At 47.5% G+C, this 20,077-nt stretch overlaps 1 protein-coding gene and 1 long non-coding RNA gene across 2 annotated transcripts; one reads left to right on the forward strand and one right to left on the reverse strand.

Annotated features, from left to right (window-relative positions):
- Positions 1 to 413: 413 nt before the first annotated feature.
- On the forward strand, positions 414 to 19,766 carry LOC115328313. The gene is made up of 6 exons (XM_040211995.2): positions 414 to 551; positions 16,779 to 16,933; positions 17,001 to 17,083; positions 18,211 to 18,303; positions 19,471 to 19,560; positions 19,711 to 19,766. The coding sequence occupies exons 1-6, from the start codon at positions 414 to 416 to the stop codon at positions 19,764 to 19,766; spliced, it is 615 nt and encodes a 204-aa protein (XP_040067929.2).
- Positions 11,480 to 14,181, reverse strand: LOC115332693. Its single transcript, XR_005715701.1, has 3 exons — positions 14,146 to 14,181; positions 11,998 to 12,080; positions 11,480 to 11,517 (listed from the first exon to the last, which is right to left on the reverse strand). It is a non-coding gene; the product is annotated as an uncharacterized LOC115332693 (long non-coding RNA).
- Positions 19,767 to 20,077: the final 311 nt, after the last annotated feature.

The raw sequence follows: 20,077 nt of genomic DNA on the forward strand, positions 1-20,077 counted from the left end.
CGCGGGTGCAAAAGCCAATATGCGTCGTTAACAACCAAGTGCTATTTCAAATCGCGACGTCGGAGTGCGCAGCCTGCGCTTTCGTTCCACGTACCGCCGAAATGCAGCGAATTACCACATCTAGCCACAGTATTCTTCATAATTAACTTGAAAAAATGCGATGATGTGGGAGCGTTCGGTACCCAGGAACAAGAATGTTTCCATCTGTTCATTCGAGGCATTTTTTGGAGTATTTTGTTTATTAATCCTTTGACGGGAATTTGACTGACGTTCGGCAGAACACAATAGTTCCCTTACCAATATAAACTCTCAAACGCTCTTTTCTTTACGTTACATCTACGTAGTCAATGTTTCACAGAACGTATAAAAGGGCGATATTTTAGGCGATATACGAATTACGTTCGAAACATAAAATGTCTCTCTATTTGATTGCACTAGCAACCTTCCTCGTGGCAACCAGCCAGCAATTTGGGCTTTCGTCCACTGTGAGCGCCCAAAAAACGCCTTACGAGGATAATCCAAACAATTTTGAACACCAGCACGCAACTGAGGTAAGTAACTATTAGAAGTTCTTGTAAAGAACCGCATTCTGGCCTATATGTTGTAACCACCGTGAATTACTGTGAAATATGATCAGAAAGAACTAGAATTTGTGTTGCTTTAGGTGGGAGCAGTGGGGATCGGTGGCCGAGTGGGCTAGCGCACACCGGCTCAGAGCACATGAAGCGAAAGCTCACGCTGCAGAACCCAGCATCCTGGGTTGAATCCCCACCCCTGCACGTTTCGATCTGGATGAGCATCGTACCGGCGTGCAGCCGTATATCATCTACTGCGTGATGCACGTTCAAGACCTTAGGCTAGCGGTTGTACAGCACTGGCTAAATTGCTTATCTACAGCTGAGAAACCAGATGCCCACTAAGGTAGTCTAACTTCCGGCTGTATAAACATATACACAACAATTTCCTTTTTTAGGTGGGGGCATGCGATACCAGCTATTGCCGTTTGCGCGTTTCGAAAATGATATTGTCACGAATGGTGACCAAAAAAAAGAGGAAATAAACAGGAAGAAATAAACGTTTAATGTGGCGAACTTGTGCCAAAAATAAAAAAAGTGCAAAGATAATAACAGAGCGTCGCGGGCGTCGAAGTCGGCGTAGCAGCACAGTCGAACGCTGGGGCGCAAACTCACTCCTGCTTGCCACGCGGAGCCGCTTTTGTACACGCGTTGGCTTCTGGAACATTCGACGTAGAAGGTTCGACGCGTAGAACATTCTAAACTCGAATCAGCTAGATGGTTCTCGAATTCACCCGAACATCACATTACAGTGTCAATAAAATGCGTAGCCGCGGCCAGGGATCGAACCCTGGCCCTTCGCGTGGGAGGCAAGCGCGACCGTTAGGCTACGGCAGGGCTGCCTACTTGGCGCGCGGCATTACTCCCCACTTAAAAAAGTGCATCGCCCCGATGCAACACAAAACAAAACAAAGCACATAAAAAGAAAGGCAAACTAAATAGTTATTTGAAACACATAAGATCCACAGTCCTATCGAGCGTAGTACGGCTTCAGGCGCACGACGTGGACGACTTCAGGTCGTGGTGGGCGGCGTGATGATGTTCTTGTTCCGTCGGGCATCACCTCGTAGTTCAGCTCGCCGAGGCGACGAAGTACCTTGTATGGTCCAAAGTACCGTTTCAGCAGTTTCTCACTGAGGCCGCGGCGACGGATAGGCGTCCACACCCACACCCTGTCTCCGGGCTGGAAGTGAACGTCCCTGCGACGAAGGTTGAAGCGGCCCGCGTCGTCGCCTTGCTGGTCTTGAATCATGAGTCGGGCGAGCTGGCGGACTTCTTCGGCGCGTTGAGCAACCACCTGGGCGTCGTCGCTCTGATTGTCAGATGGCTCATGGGGCAGCATTGCGTCCAGCATGGTCGTTACCTTCCGACCATGTACCAGCTGGAAAGGGGTGAATCCAGTGGTCTCCTGAACCGCCGTATCGTAGGCGAACGTGACGTAGGGCAGCACCTCGTCCCACGCCTTGTGCTCAACGTCGACGTACATAGATATCATGGCGGCGACTGTCTTGTTCAGTCTCTCCGTCAGCCCGTTGGTCTGGGGGTGGTACGCAGTTGTACGACGGTGGCTGGTGTGACTGAGTCGGAGGATTTCTTGGGTCAGCTGTGCCATGAACGATGATCCGCGATCGGTAATCAAAACTTCTGGAGCGCCGTGCCGGAGGACGATGGACTTGATGAAAAACTTGGCGACTTCAACAGCCGTGCCTGCTGGAAGGGCTTTCGTCTCGGCGTACCGTGTGAGATAATCGGTGGCGACGATAATCCAGCGGTTTCCCGACGTTGACGGCGGGAAAGGGCCAAGTATATACATTGCGATCTGCTGGAACAGCATAGACGGGGGAGAAATCGGATGCAGAAGTCCTGACGGCTTCGTCGGCGGTTTCTTGCGTCGCTGACACTCGTGGCATGATCGAATATATAGGTGAACGGTCTTCGGTAGCCTCGGCCAGTAGTACTTTTCTCGAATCCTGGCGAGCGTCCTGCTGTAGCCAAGGTGTCCAGCCGTTGGGCCGTCATGGCATCCTTGGAATATTTCATCTCGAAAGCTGGCAGGAAAAACCAACAGCCATGCTGTGTTGTTGTTGACGAAGTTCTCCTTGTACAGCACCCCTAGCCGCATGGAGAATGTATGCAGGATTCTTAAGAAAGCACGGGGAACCGAACTCGCTTGTCCCTCTAAGTGCTCGATGAGCGCTCGCAGTTCAGGGTCGTCTCTTTGGAGTGCTGCCATGTCGCTGAAGTCCAAAGCGCCGAGGAAACACGCATCGTCGTCGTCTTCGATACAGGCAGGTCCGGCCTCGACTGGAGCTCTTGACAGGCAGTCGGCGTCATTGTGCTTCCGGCCGGACTTGTGCATAACGGTCATGTCGAACTCCTGCAGTCGTAGGCTCCACCGGGCGAGACGTCCGGAGGGGTCTTTCAGATTCGCGAGCCAGCAGAGCGAGTGGTGGTCCCTGACCACGCGAAAAAGACTTCCATACAGATATGGGCGAAACTTTGTTATTGTCCAGACGACAGCAAGGCAATCCTTTTCAGTTGTTGAGTAGTTCCTCTCCGCCTTAGACAGCATCCGACTCGCGTATGCGATGACTCGCTCTGCCCCGTCCTGCCTTTGAACTAGCACCGCGCCAAGTCCGGTGTTAGTGGCGTCCGTGTGGATCTCTGTACCAGCGAACTGGTCGAAATGGCCAAGAATCGGGGGCGTCTGGAGTCTTCGTTTCAGCTCATCGAATGACCGCTGGTGCTCGTCTGTCCATTCGAACTTTACGGCGTCCTTCGTGAGGTGCGTCAGCGGTGCGGACAGCTTGGCGAAGTCCCGAACAAATCGTCTGTAGTAGGCACAAAGACCGAGGAATCTTCTCACGGCCTTCTTGTCAGACAGCGGCGTAAATGCAGCTACGGCGCGGGTCTTCTCGGGGTCCGGGAGAACACCTTTGTTGCTCACGACGTGGCCAAGGAACTTAAGTTCACCATAGGCGAATCGACACTTTGGCGGCTTGAGTGACAGGCCGGCGGTCTTGATGGCTTGAAGCACGGCTCGAAGTCGTTTCAGGTGCTCGTCGAAATCTCGTGAAAATACCACGACGTCGTCGAGGCAGACGAGGCAGCTCTGCCATTTCAGACCTGCCAGCACGGTGTCCATGACACGCTGGAAGGTGGCTGGCGCTGTACAAAGCCCGAACGGCATCACTTTGAATTCGTATAATCCGTCGGGAGTGACGAAGGCAGTTTTCTCCCGGTCGCGTTCGTCAACTTCAATCTGCCAGTAGCCACTCTTCAGATCCATCGACGAAAAATATCGGGAGTGGCGCAGTCGGTCTAACGTATCGTCGATGCGGGGGAGCGGGTAGACGTCCTTCTTCGTCACAGCGTTCAGTCAACGGTAGTCCACGCAGAACCGCAGGGTTCCGTGCTTCTTCTTTACAAGGACGACTGGGGACGCCCATGGATTTCTTGAGGGTTAAATGATGTCGTCGTCGAGCATTTCTTGGACTTGATCCTGAATCACCTTCCTTTCCTTTAAGGAGACTCGATACGGTGACTGATGGACAGGGAGCGCGTCGTCGTCGGTAATAACGCGATGTTTCGCCATTGGTGTTTGGCGAACTTTCGACGACGTGGCAAAACAGTCACTGTATTCGGCGAGGAGATCAACCAGTTGCCGGCGCTTAAAAGCTGGGAGCTCGGGGTTGATGTCGATAGGCGGCGGCGGCGTGCTGTTCTGTTGTGACGACGAGGTTTCTTCGGAGACTGCGGTGACCACAGCTGGCGCCTGAAACTCCTCAATGTGGCCCACAGTGGTACCCTTCGTTAGGTGCTGCGGTTCCTCTCGGAAGTTTGTCACAAGAACAGTTGTACGTCCTTCTTGGAGATCCGTTACGCCTCGTGCGACGCCAATTCCTTTCTCAAGGAGCAGTTGGACGCTGCCTTCCAGAAGAGCTTCACCGTGCATGGCTGAGTCGGTTATGGCGGTGACGAAAACACTCGACCGCGGCTGTAAGTTCACATGGTCGGCGATAACTCGGATCGCGGTTGACGTCGTGTTGGTCTCCACCGGCGGTAAAACAGGCTTTCGCAGCGTCAGCTGCTTTGCCCCGAGGTCGATGACGGCGCCATACTCGCAGAGAAAGTCCATTCCGAAGATAACGTCCCTCGAACAGTCTTGCAGAACGACGAACTTCACAGGGCACGTCTCACCGTGGATCTCGACGCGAGCAGTGCATCTCCCGACTGGTGTGATGAGGTGCCCTCCGGCGGTTCGTATTTGTGGTCCATCCCACGGCGTGGTGACTTTTCGAAGGCTGCGGGAGAGCCTCCCACTCAAGACCGAGTAGTCTGCTCCGGTGTCCACGAGTGCTGATGCGTCGTGGCCGTCAATGACGACGTTTAGGTTATTGGACACCGCTGCAGGGGCGTCGTTTCGGTCTCTGGTAGCGTTCGAGTGGGGGCCCTCCGACGTTCGTGGGGGATCTTGGCGTCGGTCGTCTTCGGCAACTCCACCTCCAGGGGTTCCCCGGCGTGGAGCGAGGGGTGACAGGCTTTCACGTCGGGGTCGGTGCATCGGCGAAGCTGGACGTCGTGGCGAAGGCGACCGGAACTCTCGGCGGGACGCAGGCTCAGGGGACTGAAGTCGTCGCAGGTACTCGTCGATTTCCCGAGGCCGTTCACCATAACGGGGTCGCGGGTCGGTCGGGTGGAACCCGCGCAGCCCGAGTCGACGGTGTGGATGCATCGGCGGTAGGTGTGGTCTGCTTCCCCGCAGTGGAAGCACAGAGGGCGTCGGTAGGGCGTTCGCCACACATCGGTCTTCCGGGGTGCACGGGGCTCCTGACTGGCTGCAGCGCAAGAAAGTGACGTCGGGGCGGCGCAACATAGGCTCGAGGAGGAGGCGGTGGCCGTCGGGCCACTGCGGCGTAAGTCAACGTGGGCTCCTCGGTGGCTGCCACGGGGACGGGAGCCTCTGGTTGGATGGCTCTCTGAACTTCTTCCCGCACAACCTCGGCGATGGAGAGCGTCGCTGGTCGGTTTGCAGCTGGCAGCAACCGGCGGATTTCCTCCCGGACGACCTCCCGGATGATTTCGCGGATTTCCGTACCAGGTGCGTTTTCGCCGCTAAGCAGAGCGGTTGCAGTGACGCTTGGATGCCGCTGGTAGTGGGAAGCGCGCGCTTGGAGGGCGCGCTCGATGTTTGTTGCCTCGGTGACGAAGGCGTCGACGGTTGCCGACGGGTTGCGGACGAGGCCTCCGAAAATGTCGTCTCTCACCCCGCGCATGAGAATTCGTAGTTTCTTCTCTTCGGTAGCCCGAGGGTCGGCGCGGGTACTCAGGCGCAAAACGTCCTCTACGAAGCCGGTGACGCTCTCGTTGGGGCCCTGGGTTCTGGTTCGCAGTAGGTCCTGGGCTCTCTCTCGGCGGTGGTAGTTGCTGAACGTAGCCTTGAGATCGGTCTTGAAAATGTCCCACGACGTCAAAGAGGACTCATGATTCTCGTAGCAGTGCTTGGCGGTACCCTCAAGCGAAAAATAGACGTTGTGCAGGCGCTGCTCGTCGGTCCAGCAATTGTGGCGGGCAACGCGTTCATACTGGTCAGTCCAGTCTTCGACGTCTTCGTATTGCTCGCCGTGGAATGGAGCAGCCGTGCGTGGTGCGACGAACAGATAAACGACGGCTGGAGCGGCCGGGGTCTCCGACTGGTTGGCCATCGTCGTCCTCCTGGTTTGCCTGGTCCTGGGTGGCAAGGGTACTGATTCCGGGGGTAGGCCAAGGTTCCGGCGACTTAATCAGATCTCGGTCTGGTCTTCGTTGGGTTCTTGGGGGCTTGTGTTCGGACTCGCGCTGCGGGAACTCGGAGGGGAGCGCTGCACGGGCATGCGGTTACCCCGCACCTCCACCAAAATGTCACGGGTGGTGACCAAAACAAAAGAGGAAATAAACAGGAAGAAATAAACGTTTAATGTGGCGAACTTGTGCCAAAAATAAAAGTGTGCAAAGATAATAACAGAGCGTCGCGGGCGTCGAAGTGGGCGTAGCAGCACAGTCGAACCGCTGGGGCGAACTCACTCCTGCTTGCCACGCGGAGCCGCTTTTGTACACGCGTTGGCTTCTGGAGCATTCGACGTAGAAGGTTCGACGCGTAGAACATTCTAAACTCGAATCAGCTAGATGGTTCTCGAATTCACCAGAACATCACATTACAGTGTCAACAAAATGCGTAGCCGCGGCCAGGAATCGAACCCTGGCCCTTCGCGTGGGAGGCAAGCGCGATAACCGTTAGGCTACGGCCGCGCTGCCTGCTTGGCGCGCGGCAATATTTAATTTAAAGGGGCGACTCGAGGACGCTTTTGCTTTCGATTATTCTCTTTGTCGTGGCTATAAAAAGGATTGGAAGGAAATTGCGGTCTTTCTCAGAATTTATTAGACTCTTCTTTAATAAACTGCTCCGTCCTCTACAGTCATGCCCCTAAGCCTTAGGGATCTGTGTTCAGATTGAACAAATGGGCATTTACTTTTCTGCTTTTTTTATGTTGCAAACACAAACATAGCAATGCTATCAGTTTCTAAAACGCGCAGGGGTTAAACATATGCATGTCACCGCTTACGTCGAGAGAACACACACCAGCGCAATCTATAAGGTAGTCAAGGAACGCTTACGACCTGCGTATAACTACTGACCGAAGGTGTTGTTGTATTGGCGACATTAAATCTACGCACTATCGATGAGAAATTATTGCCTATAACATCGACCAAACTATTTAAAGCCCACAGTGATCATTAAAAGATTCGGAAATATAGACGCAGACGGGGAATGTATCAGGGCCTCCGGATATATTGATGGTGCAAGAGTGTTATTTGGTTTGGAGCCGTCACAAACGGTTGCAAAACAATCGCTCACACTCAGACTTAAATGCGCGGAACAGTGTTCAGAGGCAAAACGCTATACTCAGGCCCCGCAAGCCAGGTATCATGATCACTTCGCTGCGACTCCGCCGCTTGGCTCCCCTTCCAAAAATTTTTAATGAGTTTCTTTTGAAAGTTTATGGAGTCTACTCATTGTGTCTTTTCGAGTCTCAATAGAAATGCAAATGAGTTTTGTTACGAATCCGTAAGGAGTTTACGAAAACTATTGGCCACCGCGTTCCAATTGATGTTTCGACAAAGCTACCGCATAAAGTTTCTAATGTATTTCATATGAATATAATTTGAAAGTCTATTGACACCGTTTCGAGTCTGTGTTGAAAAACAATTGATTTTTTGTAACGAGTCCCTAAGGAGTTTACGAAAACTATTGGCCACCGCGTTTCAATTGAGGTTCAGCCGTGCCACCTCATAAGAATTTCTAATAGATTTCATTTGAAAGTCTAGATACACTGCTTTGAGTCTCTGTTGAAAATCAAATGTTTTTTTCTACCACGTTGTACTTGAGGTTTTGACGTGCCATCTCATTAGGTATATTCCGACGAGTCGGAATATACTTAATGAGATGGCCCATCAAAACCTGAATTGCAACACAGTAGAAAATAACATTTGATTTTCAACAGACTCAAAGCAGTGTATCTAGACTTTCAAATGAAATGTATTAGAATTTATACTCCTAGCGTGGGTTTCTAGATAGAGGGCTCTGAGAGGGAAGACGGCAATAGGTTGCATGACATGCGGTCCGGATCTAACCGTTGTTTTGAGGGAAGGGGAAAGTGAGTGCAAGTGTCATTTTTATGTATGTCTATATACGCATGCAGTGTTCGGAAGATGCCTGCATAAAACCGTGTGAAGGAGTAATAACTGGTTTATTAAAAATGCAAAATTCGAGTATATGGTACACTGCTTCGTGTCCATGGGGGACCTTGTACAGCCTTCGTGTCCATGGGAGACCTTGTACTGCCTTCATGTCCATGGGAGACCTTGTACTGGTAACCTATAAAGAAAAAAGATGCACAGTCACACGTTGATCTGCTTATCCAAACTTCAATGTCCGCGCAAGGCGTCCTGTTCACAGCGCAGCACTACCTCAGCGCTGAATCAGTATTACAAACCGGGACATCAGTCCTTTAGGAAAGGAGGACCCTCAGAACACACGATACAAGCCATGGAAGTAGCAGTGACTCGTTGCCTTAACAGGACTGAGTTAGCGCTGCGCTGTATGTGTGAACCAGCCCTAAATGCGGAAAGTCACATACAAAATTCCTACATTTTTGCTCACCCAGGCACTTAATTTACAAACTAACCTGATAGTTTAATGAGTGGCACTAATAACATTGTCAGGGGCACCATAATGCAAAAGTATATTTTGCCCCCGAGTCTGCGAGAATCAATCGCTCACTGTTTTTGCCGCTGCATTGCACTCTTTTATTTCGGCTTTTGAAAAGGTCTACCAAAGATAAGCGAGCAGATGTTATCGCTTATGAAGTTTACCAAATTTGAACATAGAGAAGTTAAGACTTATAAGCATGTCGCAGAATTAACATGGCAATTTGGGCCAACTGATCCATGATCGTAGACAAGCGCCGCAAAAAACACATGGACAATAAGTGGTGGTAAACACTGGCGCCAGTGTTTTATGCCCACTTGTTGTCCCTGTGTATTTTTATTTAATTTTTTGTTTGTTTACTATCTTGAACAAGTATTTTTAATCGCAACGGACAGGAAGGAAACGGTAATAGGGTTCTATGCGGATCATAAAGCCATGCTCCGAATGGGTGAGTATCAACTGCAGGTTTCACAAGTGGCGGATCCAGGGGGGAGGATGGGACCCCCCTCCCTCCCCCCCCTTCTCGGAGGGCAAATGGACATGAGTGGACCCCCCTTGCACAAGAAAGAATGGGAGAATTGTATCCTTAAAAATTTTCCGCCCACCCCAAAACAAACAAAGGTCTGGATCCGCCACACTAAGTTTCAATTATTGGGAGGATCGAGACATCAGAGGCCGAGTTCAAAAAGCAAACTTACGATACCCGAGAAGAAATCCGTATTAACAAAACAAAATTTGTCGCAACTTTTGAGTGACTTACAACGAAATATTACGACATTATCCAAAGTGTCTCGCAAACTTTTTAGGGCAAACAAGGCCGCACATCACTTGGCTATTTTGCCGCGACCAGCAATGAATACAGAAGCGTGGGCAAGAGGCATGTGTTTTGCGCACTGTTCACATGCATCCCTACTTGAAGCAGTATAAGGGCAACGCTAAACTACACACGGAGGATTCAGCCGACGAGTCTGCCGAGCTGTCCATCCTGCCCGTTAGAGCTAACAAGGTGCAGGACTGCGATCAACGGCGAGATGCGCCAATGAATCAATGAAAGCAAATGCCACACAAATCTTCAGTGCACGCAAAAGGATCCTTCACCTATGAATGGCGTGAACCTGATTTGGTGATCATTAGCGCCCCCTCGTACTTCAGTAGTGATTTTCAAAGTGGTGAGCAGCTGTACGACCCTACCACACGAAAAGGCACATTCCTGACTGGATGTGTCTTTTTAACGCCAAAGCATTATATGTCCATGGAGCGAAAAATCCGAGTTGTACCAAACGTTAACAGAGGAATAAAAGGAAGAATAAAATGTGCTTTCACGGCTGAGATTTGAACCCGGTGATGCTGTGTGAGAGCCGGGCATGCTAGCTGCTGTGCTATCTCAGCCGCTTCGGAATGCGACATACCTCTCCCCTCAAAAAGAAGCTTGTCCCATTACAGCAAAAGATGGCATGTCTTTACCCGTTTTTTGTTGTCCCTGTTTATCTGAGGCTGTTTTTTCATCATGTTTGACGGCATCGGCGTTGATGTGCCCGAAAGATGGTCTTAAAAATATGTCCTCGGTTCGATGACATCACACTTCACGTGACGATATGACGTACCATGATGTGTGACGCCGTATTATGTAACGTAATACAAATATTAGAGGGGCGCTTAGTTATACCTACGTGGATTGAATGTGAAAGCATTGCCATTCCTAACAATAGAGGAAAAAAAAAGGAAGCGTCGTTAGGAATGGCACTGCTTTCGCATTCAATCCACAAAGGGATACCTAAGTGCCCCTGTAATATTTTGAGTGGAGTGGAGCTCAAATAAACGCCGTACGGTGCAGTATATCCATGATTAAGTTGCTGCTAGTCGTGAGGCTTAATGTTTTGCACCAACAATACCATAGTTTTTCCTCGGTTGTGACGAAGTGCCACTGCGCTACGAACTTGCTAGAAATTTCTGCATATGCGACCACTTTCTTCTGGAAACCTATGGTGACCTGCCACTCACTTTTGGCCAAAGAACAGTGAAAATACCAGATGTGAAAACAGCCATAACAAGCATTAAAGAAATCAAGATGGGGGTCATAGCATTAGCTTCCCGACGTGGCGAGACTAGCACAGGATTTCTGTTACTCGCCGTTTAAGACAGGAGTCGACTTTTTCCGGTCTGATCTTGAAAACAAAGTTTGGTTCTGTTAATTTTGTAGCAGAAAGCCCGTGCTTTCCCGTTTGTGGGGTCATTTTTTCGGTTCAAAATATGATGCAGAGTCCTTCCCATAAAAATGCATGGGTGCCCGCTAGGACTCTCCGAAATGGTTAAATTAACTGAGGTCATTATACTCTGTTGCCACTCTAGAATAGCAGAAGGCCCTCCCACAAAGCCCTTCACTCTCTTTAATAAGCAAACACTAGAGAGGAGGAGAGCCGAGAGGACACCGCCAATCATGGCGAGCAAAGGGAATTGTGGGAGGGGCTTGTGCTATTCTATAGTTGCAACGGACTATAACAAAAGTTTACAGTACTATGAAAACAAAAAGACCAAGTATGCACAGAAATTCGCAGGAAGTGTAGCAGGGATAGAATAGAAAAAACTGCAACTGCAATATTTACCCTTTAAATTTCCCTCGACAGCACAGCAGAGATGACATGCTGGTCGTCAGCGCCTGGAGGGCCACCCCCTTGTACTGGGAGCACATGTAGTCTGAAACGAACAACAAACAAAAAATTAAATGCATGAACAATCCGCACATGCTGTTATTTCGCTTCATTGGCCGCTTCAGAGAAAGCAAGCATGCACACCGTTGTCCAGCCATGTCAACTGCTAGCCGAAACTTTCTGCCACCAGGATTAAGATATTGCTTGCGCTATAAAAAAAAAAAAAAAAAAAACATTTACACACTACCCAGCTGGCACGCTGAAAGTTCAAACATTGAAGAAACTACAACATAAAACTTCAATGCAAGAGCTACAGCTCGTGGACAATACACAAAAGTATGTTTAGTGTAAACCTTGGTGCACCGCAAGGCTGATTTACCTCAGCCAGTTTGGAACATCTGCAGTTCCATTCTTTTCAAGATATTATGCCTGAAAATTTGTGACAAATTAACTGGGTTAAAATTTTTTAATCGACACCCGGCCCAAATATTTAAAAAGTATACTAGTGGGTTAATTTCTAACTTACCATAATTATTTTCGGCATCCTGAAGGCGTCACTTCAGGGTCTTTTCATATTGGATTTACCTCGCCCACACAGGTGCAACCACACTGAAATGTTTGCAAAGTTTCAGGCAGGGTAATTAAACGTCTGCAGTTTCTCTCAAACACAGCTGTCACAAATTTAGTCTTTTTTGTCATTTTGGTCTGTTTATAGGTGGTTTGGGGGCAGGGTCAATTACAATCCTCGCACATGTTAACCTGAGCGTCAAAGGCTTGAGCTCGGATGAGACTATACTCCTTTTCATACTTAAGGTGCAACGCTGTCAAAGCTACTGGCGCGAGCGTGGGGCTTGATCTTGTTGGTCATTTGCACGCCTTCTCGCGCAAACAAATCCGTAGATGAAACCACGCACACGCGCCAGTAGCTTTGACAGCGTTGCACGCTAAGTATGAAAAAGTATAATGCCGACCGAGCTTCAAACCAATGGGAAGAGGAAGACAAGCGTTTCGGGTTGACCAACCACGAACCTGTGACAACCGCATAGGTCATTCAACACATGTCTTATACCGCTTAAACACTGTGTCGAACTGCATTTTGAAGTCAGTCCCAATTCCAACGGTGTATGAACAGGGGCATTCATTTCGTGGCATGCCTTGAAATTAATCGAAGTGACGCAAGCTGGGAACACACTGCTGCTGCTTCATTTGGGAATAACTGCGGCCCTCGGCTTGATCACATCACAATTGCAAAATGAAAGAGAAAAAAAAAGAGGCGAAAGGAACAACTGCTTTATCAAAAGTTCTAACCGACAAATGTAAACCCAGTTCAATTCTAGAAAGCCAGGGGACCGAAGTTTGTCTTAACAGTACAATTTAGTCCACTTCCATAACTTCAAAACAAAAGATGGATATCCTCTTCAACCATTTTGACTGAAAAGGAATATTGTCTCTGCATGAACCGAATTCCAAGGAAGTCTAACTTCGGAAATGTAATGAAGTATTATCAATGTAATCAATAAGACATTTCCTAAAGCAACGGACTGAAAGTAGCATTAGGAATTCAATACGTGCTCTGTTGACATGAGATACACTTTCTCAGACCATACACAGAATGAGTGGCAATTTTTCATTACGCTACACATAGATCCAAACATTAGGACAGATAAAGCAAACGCAACTAGTTAAAAAAAGAAAAAAAAAAAACATTCTAGCTTAACGAGAAAATAGGGAGTTTTAGAATATCGGGCGCTACTTTACCGCGCGTTACGGACGGCAAAATAGCGAGGATTCTCTGAAGGGGACCCCCCCAAACGCAAGCATCTCGCGCTTAAAACGCCACCAAGATGTCGCGGCAGCTTTAATTAAAAAGTTAGAACGTTTTATCTTGAAAATTAAACAAGCTTTTTGTCCAGAGTAACATTTTTGTAGTTTTTTTACACTCAATGCCGCATGTTTTGTTTTTGTCGCTGCCAAGCTGCTCTGTTGTACTTACGAAGCCCAGACGATCCACTACCCAGGCATGCTTACATGTCTGCCGGGTCCATATCACAAGAGCGAATGACATTTTAGCGAACGGCGACATTTGAGCGAATGGTCGTTTTAGCGAATAACGGGGGCGCTCGTTAACCCATCCGTCGCGCTGCGCTTTACGCCGCTTCGCGGCGACAGTCTGCGGCAACTCATTACAAGAATGTGAACCCATTTGGCCCACCCGAAAACGCCGCTTCGCGGCGTCCGACTATTCGCTAAAGTGTCGTTCGATGAAACGTGGGTGTTCGCTAATACGTCATTCGATCAAGTGAGTACCTCCCATGTCTGCCGCGATCGTAAGTACACGCGCCTCGATAGCTTTGAGCTGTGAATCCAGCGATCCGTGGCGTTTTCAATACGCGTCGACCATACCGACCGCGGTCGCCGAGTGCGACTCACGCAGTTCCCGAGAGGGGCGACGGCGTCCAAGACGCATTCAACGGAGATGTCGTGGGCGCCGCCTTTTGCGGTACGCCGCCTTTTGCGGTACCCACGCTATTATCGATAAATAACGGGCCCCAAAGCTCGAGTCCGAAGCTTGTTTTGGGTCTGCGCATGCACAGCAGCCACGAGATTATTCTAAAACTCCATAATGTTCACCTCTCGTTCAACGCGTACAATGCAAACAAAGAAGTACACTTACCAACTGCGTTGAGTTGCTCGTTCTGTTGCTTCGTCGGCCTTCCGCGCTCTTCTTGAACATAATCATCACAAGAGAAAACTTCACAGATAGATAAACTTGATTAAATTTGCACATTTCCATTTCTAAAGGCATTTCCATCCCGCGAAACGGCGAAACACCCAACGGTCGCAAAAATGGCGAAACCATGCCGGAAAAAGAGAAATACAAAGAACTGGTGTCGCTACCGATGGGGCGTCGAAGACGATCCTTAAAATATGAAACCGAAACCAGTAAAAGTTACAATACTGAAACCGAAACTGACCAAATCGCGATAGAGGGGCGCCGTAAATAGATCTGTTCACATGATGCACCTTGTTGGCGAATCTTGTGTCGCGAAACTAGGTTTCGGGAAACAGAAACTGAACGCAACCGAAAAAGTGGCGCGCCTTCGAAAAAAGTGGCGCGTGTTTCTCGCTTCTGGAGCAATTTTTCGCTGAAACCTCACCGACGCCCGTCAATCTCCCGAAGGAGAAACGCGGACGCTGCCAATGGCCGCTCGACTTCGCTATGACGTCTGACCTTCGAGGAGGAGCGAGCTTTTGGAGGAGTCTGATTTTTGGCCGATTCCGTATCCGAGCCGAAGCCGAAAGAAAACAAAACAAACATGTCGAGCGACATACGGGCGACGAGTCTTGATCCTGCTCGGTTGCAGGTGTGTTAACGGCGCCTACAGTACGGATTGGGGGCGCGGTGCAGATTCGTCAACAGTCGCGGCGGGTGCAAGCACTGTATACAAACATGGTGACTGGGGATAACGTTCTTTATTAGCGGTGCAAAAATGTCCGAAATGCTTCGAGATCATCTCGCGGTTTTTCCCGGGTTTGGCAGAACTAGTAATCCTGTTGAGCCGAATCTGACGAAATTCATTGAGTGGCATTAATAAAACAGGCTGTCTCTTCTCACTGTGCGTACTTCATATCATTTTGATGCGAGACGCTTAATATTCCCGGTGCAGACAAGGTTTGGCGGAATTCTCGTGAGTCAATACGTCACAGGTTTCGCGCGTCAAACTCCACGTGTGAAATGGGCCGATTTCGCAAAATCTTGGTTTCGCTAAACTGTGGCGCGTTGAAGACATACATCGTTTGAATAAGCCTTTAAAAGTAAAAGAGGGTGAATACAGTTATTATTTTAAGCACAGGAAATAAATCTGTATATCAGAACTAGCACCGACGCGCTATTTGCTTCGGGTGCAATGCCGTAGGGAGTAGATTTATTGATTTTTTTTTTATAACATTCATTTCAATGTGTAATGAGTAAGCAAAAAAGAATCGCTATTGATTGGGTAACGATAAACCTCACTTGAATTTGTAATGAGTAAATTCAAAAGAATAGATATGGAGTGGGTAATGATGAAACTCATTTATCGATGAGTTTCTTATGAGTTTCATTTGACTCTATAAAAACACATTAGAAGCTCAATTGAAACTCATTGTTCATTTTTGTAAGGGTCGCTGTCAGCTGGAAAACGTGAGCTGTACTGCTTGGTTGCCGTTTGCGCATTTCAGGTCATGTCGTACGTAGCCACTGTATGCATAAAAAATAAAACACAAATAAAATAAAATTGGCCGGTTTCACGTGTCAAACCAACGAAGAGCACCTAGCATACGCCAGCTGAGGACTGAGGATTGATTTGGACAACCTGGGGATCTTTGGACATGCAATCGAATCTCGGTTACACGGTGCCTTCTCCGCAATAAGCCTCCGTCAGAAGGCGGGCGACGCAATCGGGATTCGATGCCGGCACCTGGGGATGAATTCGTAGACCGGCACTTTGCTTTAGACCCAACGCGAGGCGGCTTACAATAAGAAGCACAATTAACGCATGGTCACCTATAAGGCTGTCGCGGAGTTAAGATGGATTACCCCACGATGGTCTGTTTGTTAGCTTCAATTTCAATGCCAAACTCCAAAGTTTGCACTAACTGTAGTCTCCCAACGACCTATAACCTACCAACGAACATTCATTAAAGCAAAGTTAAGCATGTAAGGTCTAAAGCTTTCGAAAGCCCTGAGCGTGCGCGAAAACACAGGCACCCATTGCTTTCAATTTATTACGATACCGTTAACGCGAAATTAACTATTATTCTTAGTCTCGAGGTGATACGCTGAATCGATGCATGCTTTCCAATCAAAGCCCTTTCTTGGCATCAGCGAACCAGTGCAAGTCGCGGAACACGCGCAGAGATAAGATCACAAACTAATTTGCCGATTCTCTGAAAGCGTTCGGTCTGAGGGCCTTCAATATCTAGGTCAGAGCTATTTTACAATACAAGGTGTATCTTTAACCCGAAACAGATAAGCAGGGTTAAGACATACACGCAAAAGCAGGAGACAACACATAATGTCTTCGAGACGTTGTATCAGACACGTTGTGTGCTGTCCATCTCTTTTGTGTGTTTTTCGTATCCCTCCTTGTCTCGAATTATTTCAATTTTTTCCAACTCGCCTGCGCACGCATACTTCCCTCAGATATTGAGTAGGCTCTTTCATATCAATGTTCTGCGTGAAAAAGCAAGGTGGTGAGCATGCTGCGGGATTGCGTGCGTGAGAATATCTTTACGTGTGGGTGAGCTTAACATATTTATTTGCAGCTCCTGTGTAGCGGTTACAAGTACTACATGTGGAGTCACACATATACGCCACAACCTCCAAGTGAATGCGTATCCGTGAAAGTTACGTCGGGGCTTCGTAACGGAACGTATCTGGTTCTTCCCAGGCACCGCTTTACCGGCTCAAAAAAATGTAAGCGTAAAATTTTATTAGGATTTCTAAAAGTGAAAATGCGACATTCATATCTTATTCCAAAATTCTAGGTTCAGCCTCCACGCAACCGTCCATCCATTCACCTCCGGATCACACACTGAGGACAATGCGCTTTTCTTCACCTTTCCAAGTAGTAAGTATGTATAAAAAATCGTAACGTTTTCTCACTTTTGATAGGCCAAACAGAAAGTTATCAAAATCATTAAAAAAAGAACCTCAGTGTTACCTCACGAAGCAACGGCTAATGTCGCATCAGTAAACAAGGCAGGCTTTCTCAATTATATTTATCTTCCGCAACAAAACGAGTTGTATATTCTTTTTCTATGAAAGTGTTCGAAATTTGATTTAAGTTCATTTCAAAGAAAGCTAAATCTCTTTAAAAAAATGTGGTTAGGAGCTAACTTTTATAGCTTTTTGTCACGTAAATTCACTTACCGCACTTATGTCCGCCAAAAGTAACCGTAAACCGCAATAATTGTCAAAAATTAGTGCAGCGATTGCCGCCGGGCGTGCGACGATTCTTTCTGCCGACTATTATCTGTACGAAGCGTCGTGACCTCATCGTCAACATCCGCCAACCACCTTAGTGGCGAGCAAGGGTACTCCGCTGGTGACGTCGTATTGGCTAGTTTTTATCTCGGCCCTCACGCTTTCCTACCCTTGGCGCGCCGCAGCCGGCGGTTCCACGCATCTACGTCGAACGTTTAATTTGCTATTACGACTCCCCTCTAATGAGATCGAAAAAAACTCAAGACACGTCATTTTTTAACTGTTTACGGTACAACTGCTACTGGTTGTTTGAATTCAAGGACCTTTTTAACTCAAGTCCAGACGTAGCTGACGCTACGAACTGATGGGAGCAATCAGACAGCGTCAAAATGTACTATCATGGTGTTCTTCATGTTGTTGTACGTGTTCCATCATCGCTGAACGATTCATAAACAAAGAAGGCCCAATGACTTGCGTTTTTGACGCCCTTTGATTGGTGCCATTCGCTCGTTGCGTCGGCTGCGCCTGGACGTAAGATGAAACGAAGTATGACCGTAGGATCGTCTTGAAGGACAAATTAACTGTTCTTTCGTAGATGATTGGGTGCAACAAATAGCAGAACCGGCTCTTGTGAGCCATAGTGGCGGCGATATAATATCTTGTTTCGTATTGTGTAGAGTCCGGCATGTCGTTGTTTGTGGCGGTTGAGGTCAGTTATCTTGAGATTTCAAAAGATCTTCTGCAAGTTTGGGTCTTTTCGTTGCTCAACAGTGGAACCCGACGTGGTTGTCGAGGCAAGAACGGCAACGGAAGGTGTGGGGTCGCCTGGGTCTGCCGAGGTAGGATTGCAAGATAAGAAGTCAGGTACGTAGTATCAGCTGTGTCTCGATTTCAGCTGAGACAAAAGAATAGTTGACAATGAATCATCAAATTTTATAATGAAATCATTTATGATATCTGTTTCCATTTCGTTCTTCTCTTTTCGGCATTCTCGTGAATGGCGGCATAAAAGACCCTGGCCTATCCTATGTTTTTCGCGCTTGTCGCTTCCTGATTCATTGTTCGGCGGTCTTATCGCCTAATGGTGCAATCTGCTTGGATAAGGAGCGGTAAAAACGTTGCTCAGGGAACGTAATGCCCTGAGTTCTTCGTGCTGCCAAATAATATAACTTCAATTAACTGGACCGAGTTCATATTCTGTCTTTTGCAAATACTACTCAAGTCCTCGCATGCACGCATTTTTTAACTGAAGAATATAATAGTAAACATTGTTAACAGTGTCAAGCGGAATACGTTTCACCCTCGAGGCTAGCCATGGAAAATTTTCTCGTCCTCAGCAATACAAGATGCGACTGCAAAGGAGGTGGTAAGACTAAGGCCCCAGTGAAGATCACTTTTAGAACACCCTGTCTTTATTGCTTGACGCTCCTTTACCACAGACACCGCGTCGATCAAATGTTTTTATTTTTCAGTGGCAAAATTTTATAACGAAGTTTGGATATTTCTGCCTATATAGTGAAGGTATTTTGAGCAAGCGGAGTATCGACATTACACAATGCGCAAGCCACTTAAAAGCTAAAGATAACATAAAAGTTCTTCAGTAACGGGTTGACTCAAAATGTAACTGAGGCTAATTGTAGTGAATTAGTCTGATGTATTACAGTGCCCAACTGTTCGCCTTAAACGCATCAGCTTTTTTGTCTTTTTTTTCGGGGGGGGGGGGGGGGGGGGAGGGAAGAGAAAAAATAAATGTTTGTCTCTAGTCATTTTAGCTTTCCTCTGCGAGAGGTATCTAGAAGACTAAAAGAAAATATACACACATGCGGCGCAGCATTGTTTGTTGCCACAATCTAACGATCTAAACGATGTGTAGCATAAACAGGTTACCATTTATGTTGGTTCGTTGTATTCACTCCTCTGGGTTCAAATAGCCCGAAGCAACTAAATACATTTTACTCGTTTCTTCGGCTTAACTTCCACTTAAAGTTATTAGGGTCCTACACTATATTAATCTTCGTTTTTTGTATTTAGGTCCTCAGCCTTTGTTGTATAAATTTTTGTACATCAACTCAGACAAGACGTGTGCTGTTTTGCGCGCAACGCATGAAGAAGATGGGACAGGTAAGAAAAAATTTAGTACTTTTCATGGTATCCTTCATTTAAATATATATATATATATATATATATATATATATATATATATATATATATATATATACTTTATACCTAAACGTATTTAAAACATTACAGATGCTTTTGTACATTCTCCAGGTAACCCCTTCCCTCTCCCCCAAGAGCGTAACATTTGTTTAGAAATGCAGGAGTGACAAATATATTGAAAGGGAAACGCGAAATATCTTATGATTCAGGCTAATCTGGTGCAAATCAGTAATAAAAACAAATACTCTAAAAGACTTAATTTTCTCGGGCTCAAAGTTTCGCGAATCGGGCCAAAGCTGAAAATTTAGAATTATTCGCGGGTTCTAATTTTCGCGAATCGAGTGTAGTTCTCCGTAGCGTTCACATATTGCCCGAATTGTCTGTGGGACGTATTTTTCGCGAATTGTAGGCGATTCGCTTTATTCGCGAAAATGAGGTCCTCCCGAAACTTTAGTCTTTTACAGTATATTTTCGTTAG

This window comes from Ixodes scapularis, unplaced genomic scaffold (assembly GCF_016920785.2).
Source record: "Ixodes scapularis isolate PalLabHiFi unplaced genomic scaffold, ASM1692078v2 PGA_scaffold5__190_contigs__length_132052651, whole genome shotgun sequence".
Lineage (NCBI taxonomy): Eukaryota > Metazoa > Arthropoda > Arachnida > Ixodida > Ixodidae > Ixodes > Ixodes scapularis.

Bases quoted from the DNA above. Each gene is read 5' to 3' on its own strand.
- LOC115328313 (XM_040211995.2), top strand. From the start codon at position 414: ATGTCTCTCTATTTGATTGCACTAGCAACCTTCCTCGTGGCAACCAGC. The intron at 16,934-17,000 runs GCGTAAAATTTT...CCAAAATTCTAG, and splicing joins ACCGGCTCAAAAAAATGTAA to GTTCAGCCTCCACGCAACCG. The intron at 17,084-18,210 runs GTAAGTATGTAT...GTTGCTCAACAG, and splicing joins TTTCTTCACCTTTCCAAGTA to TGGAACCCGACGTGGTTGTC.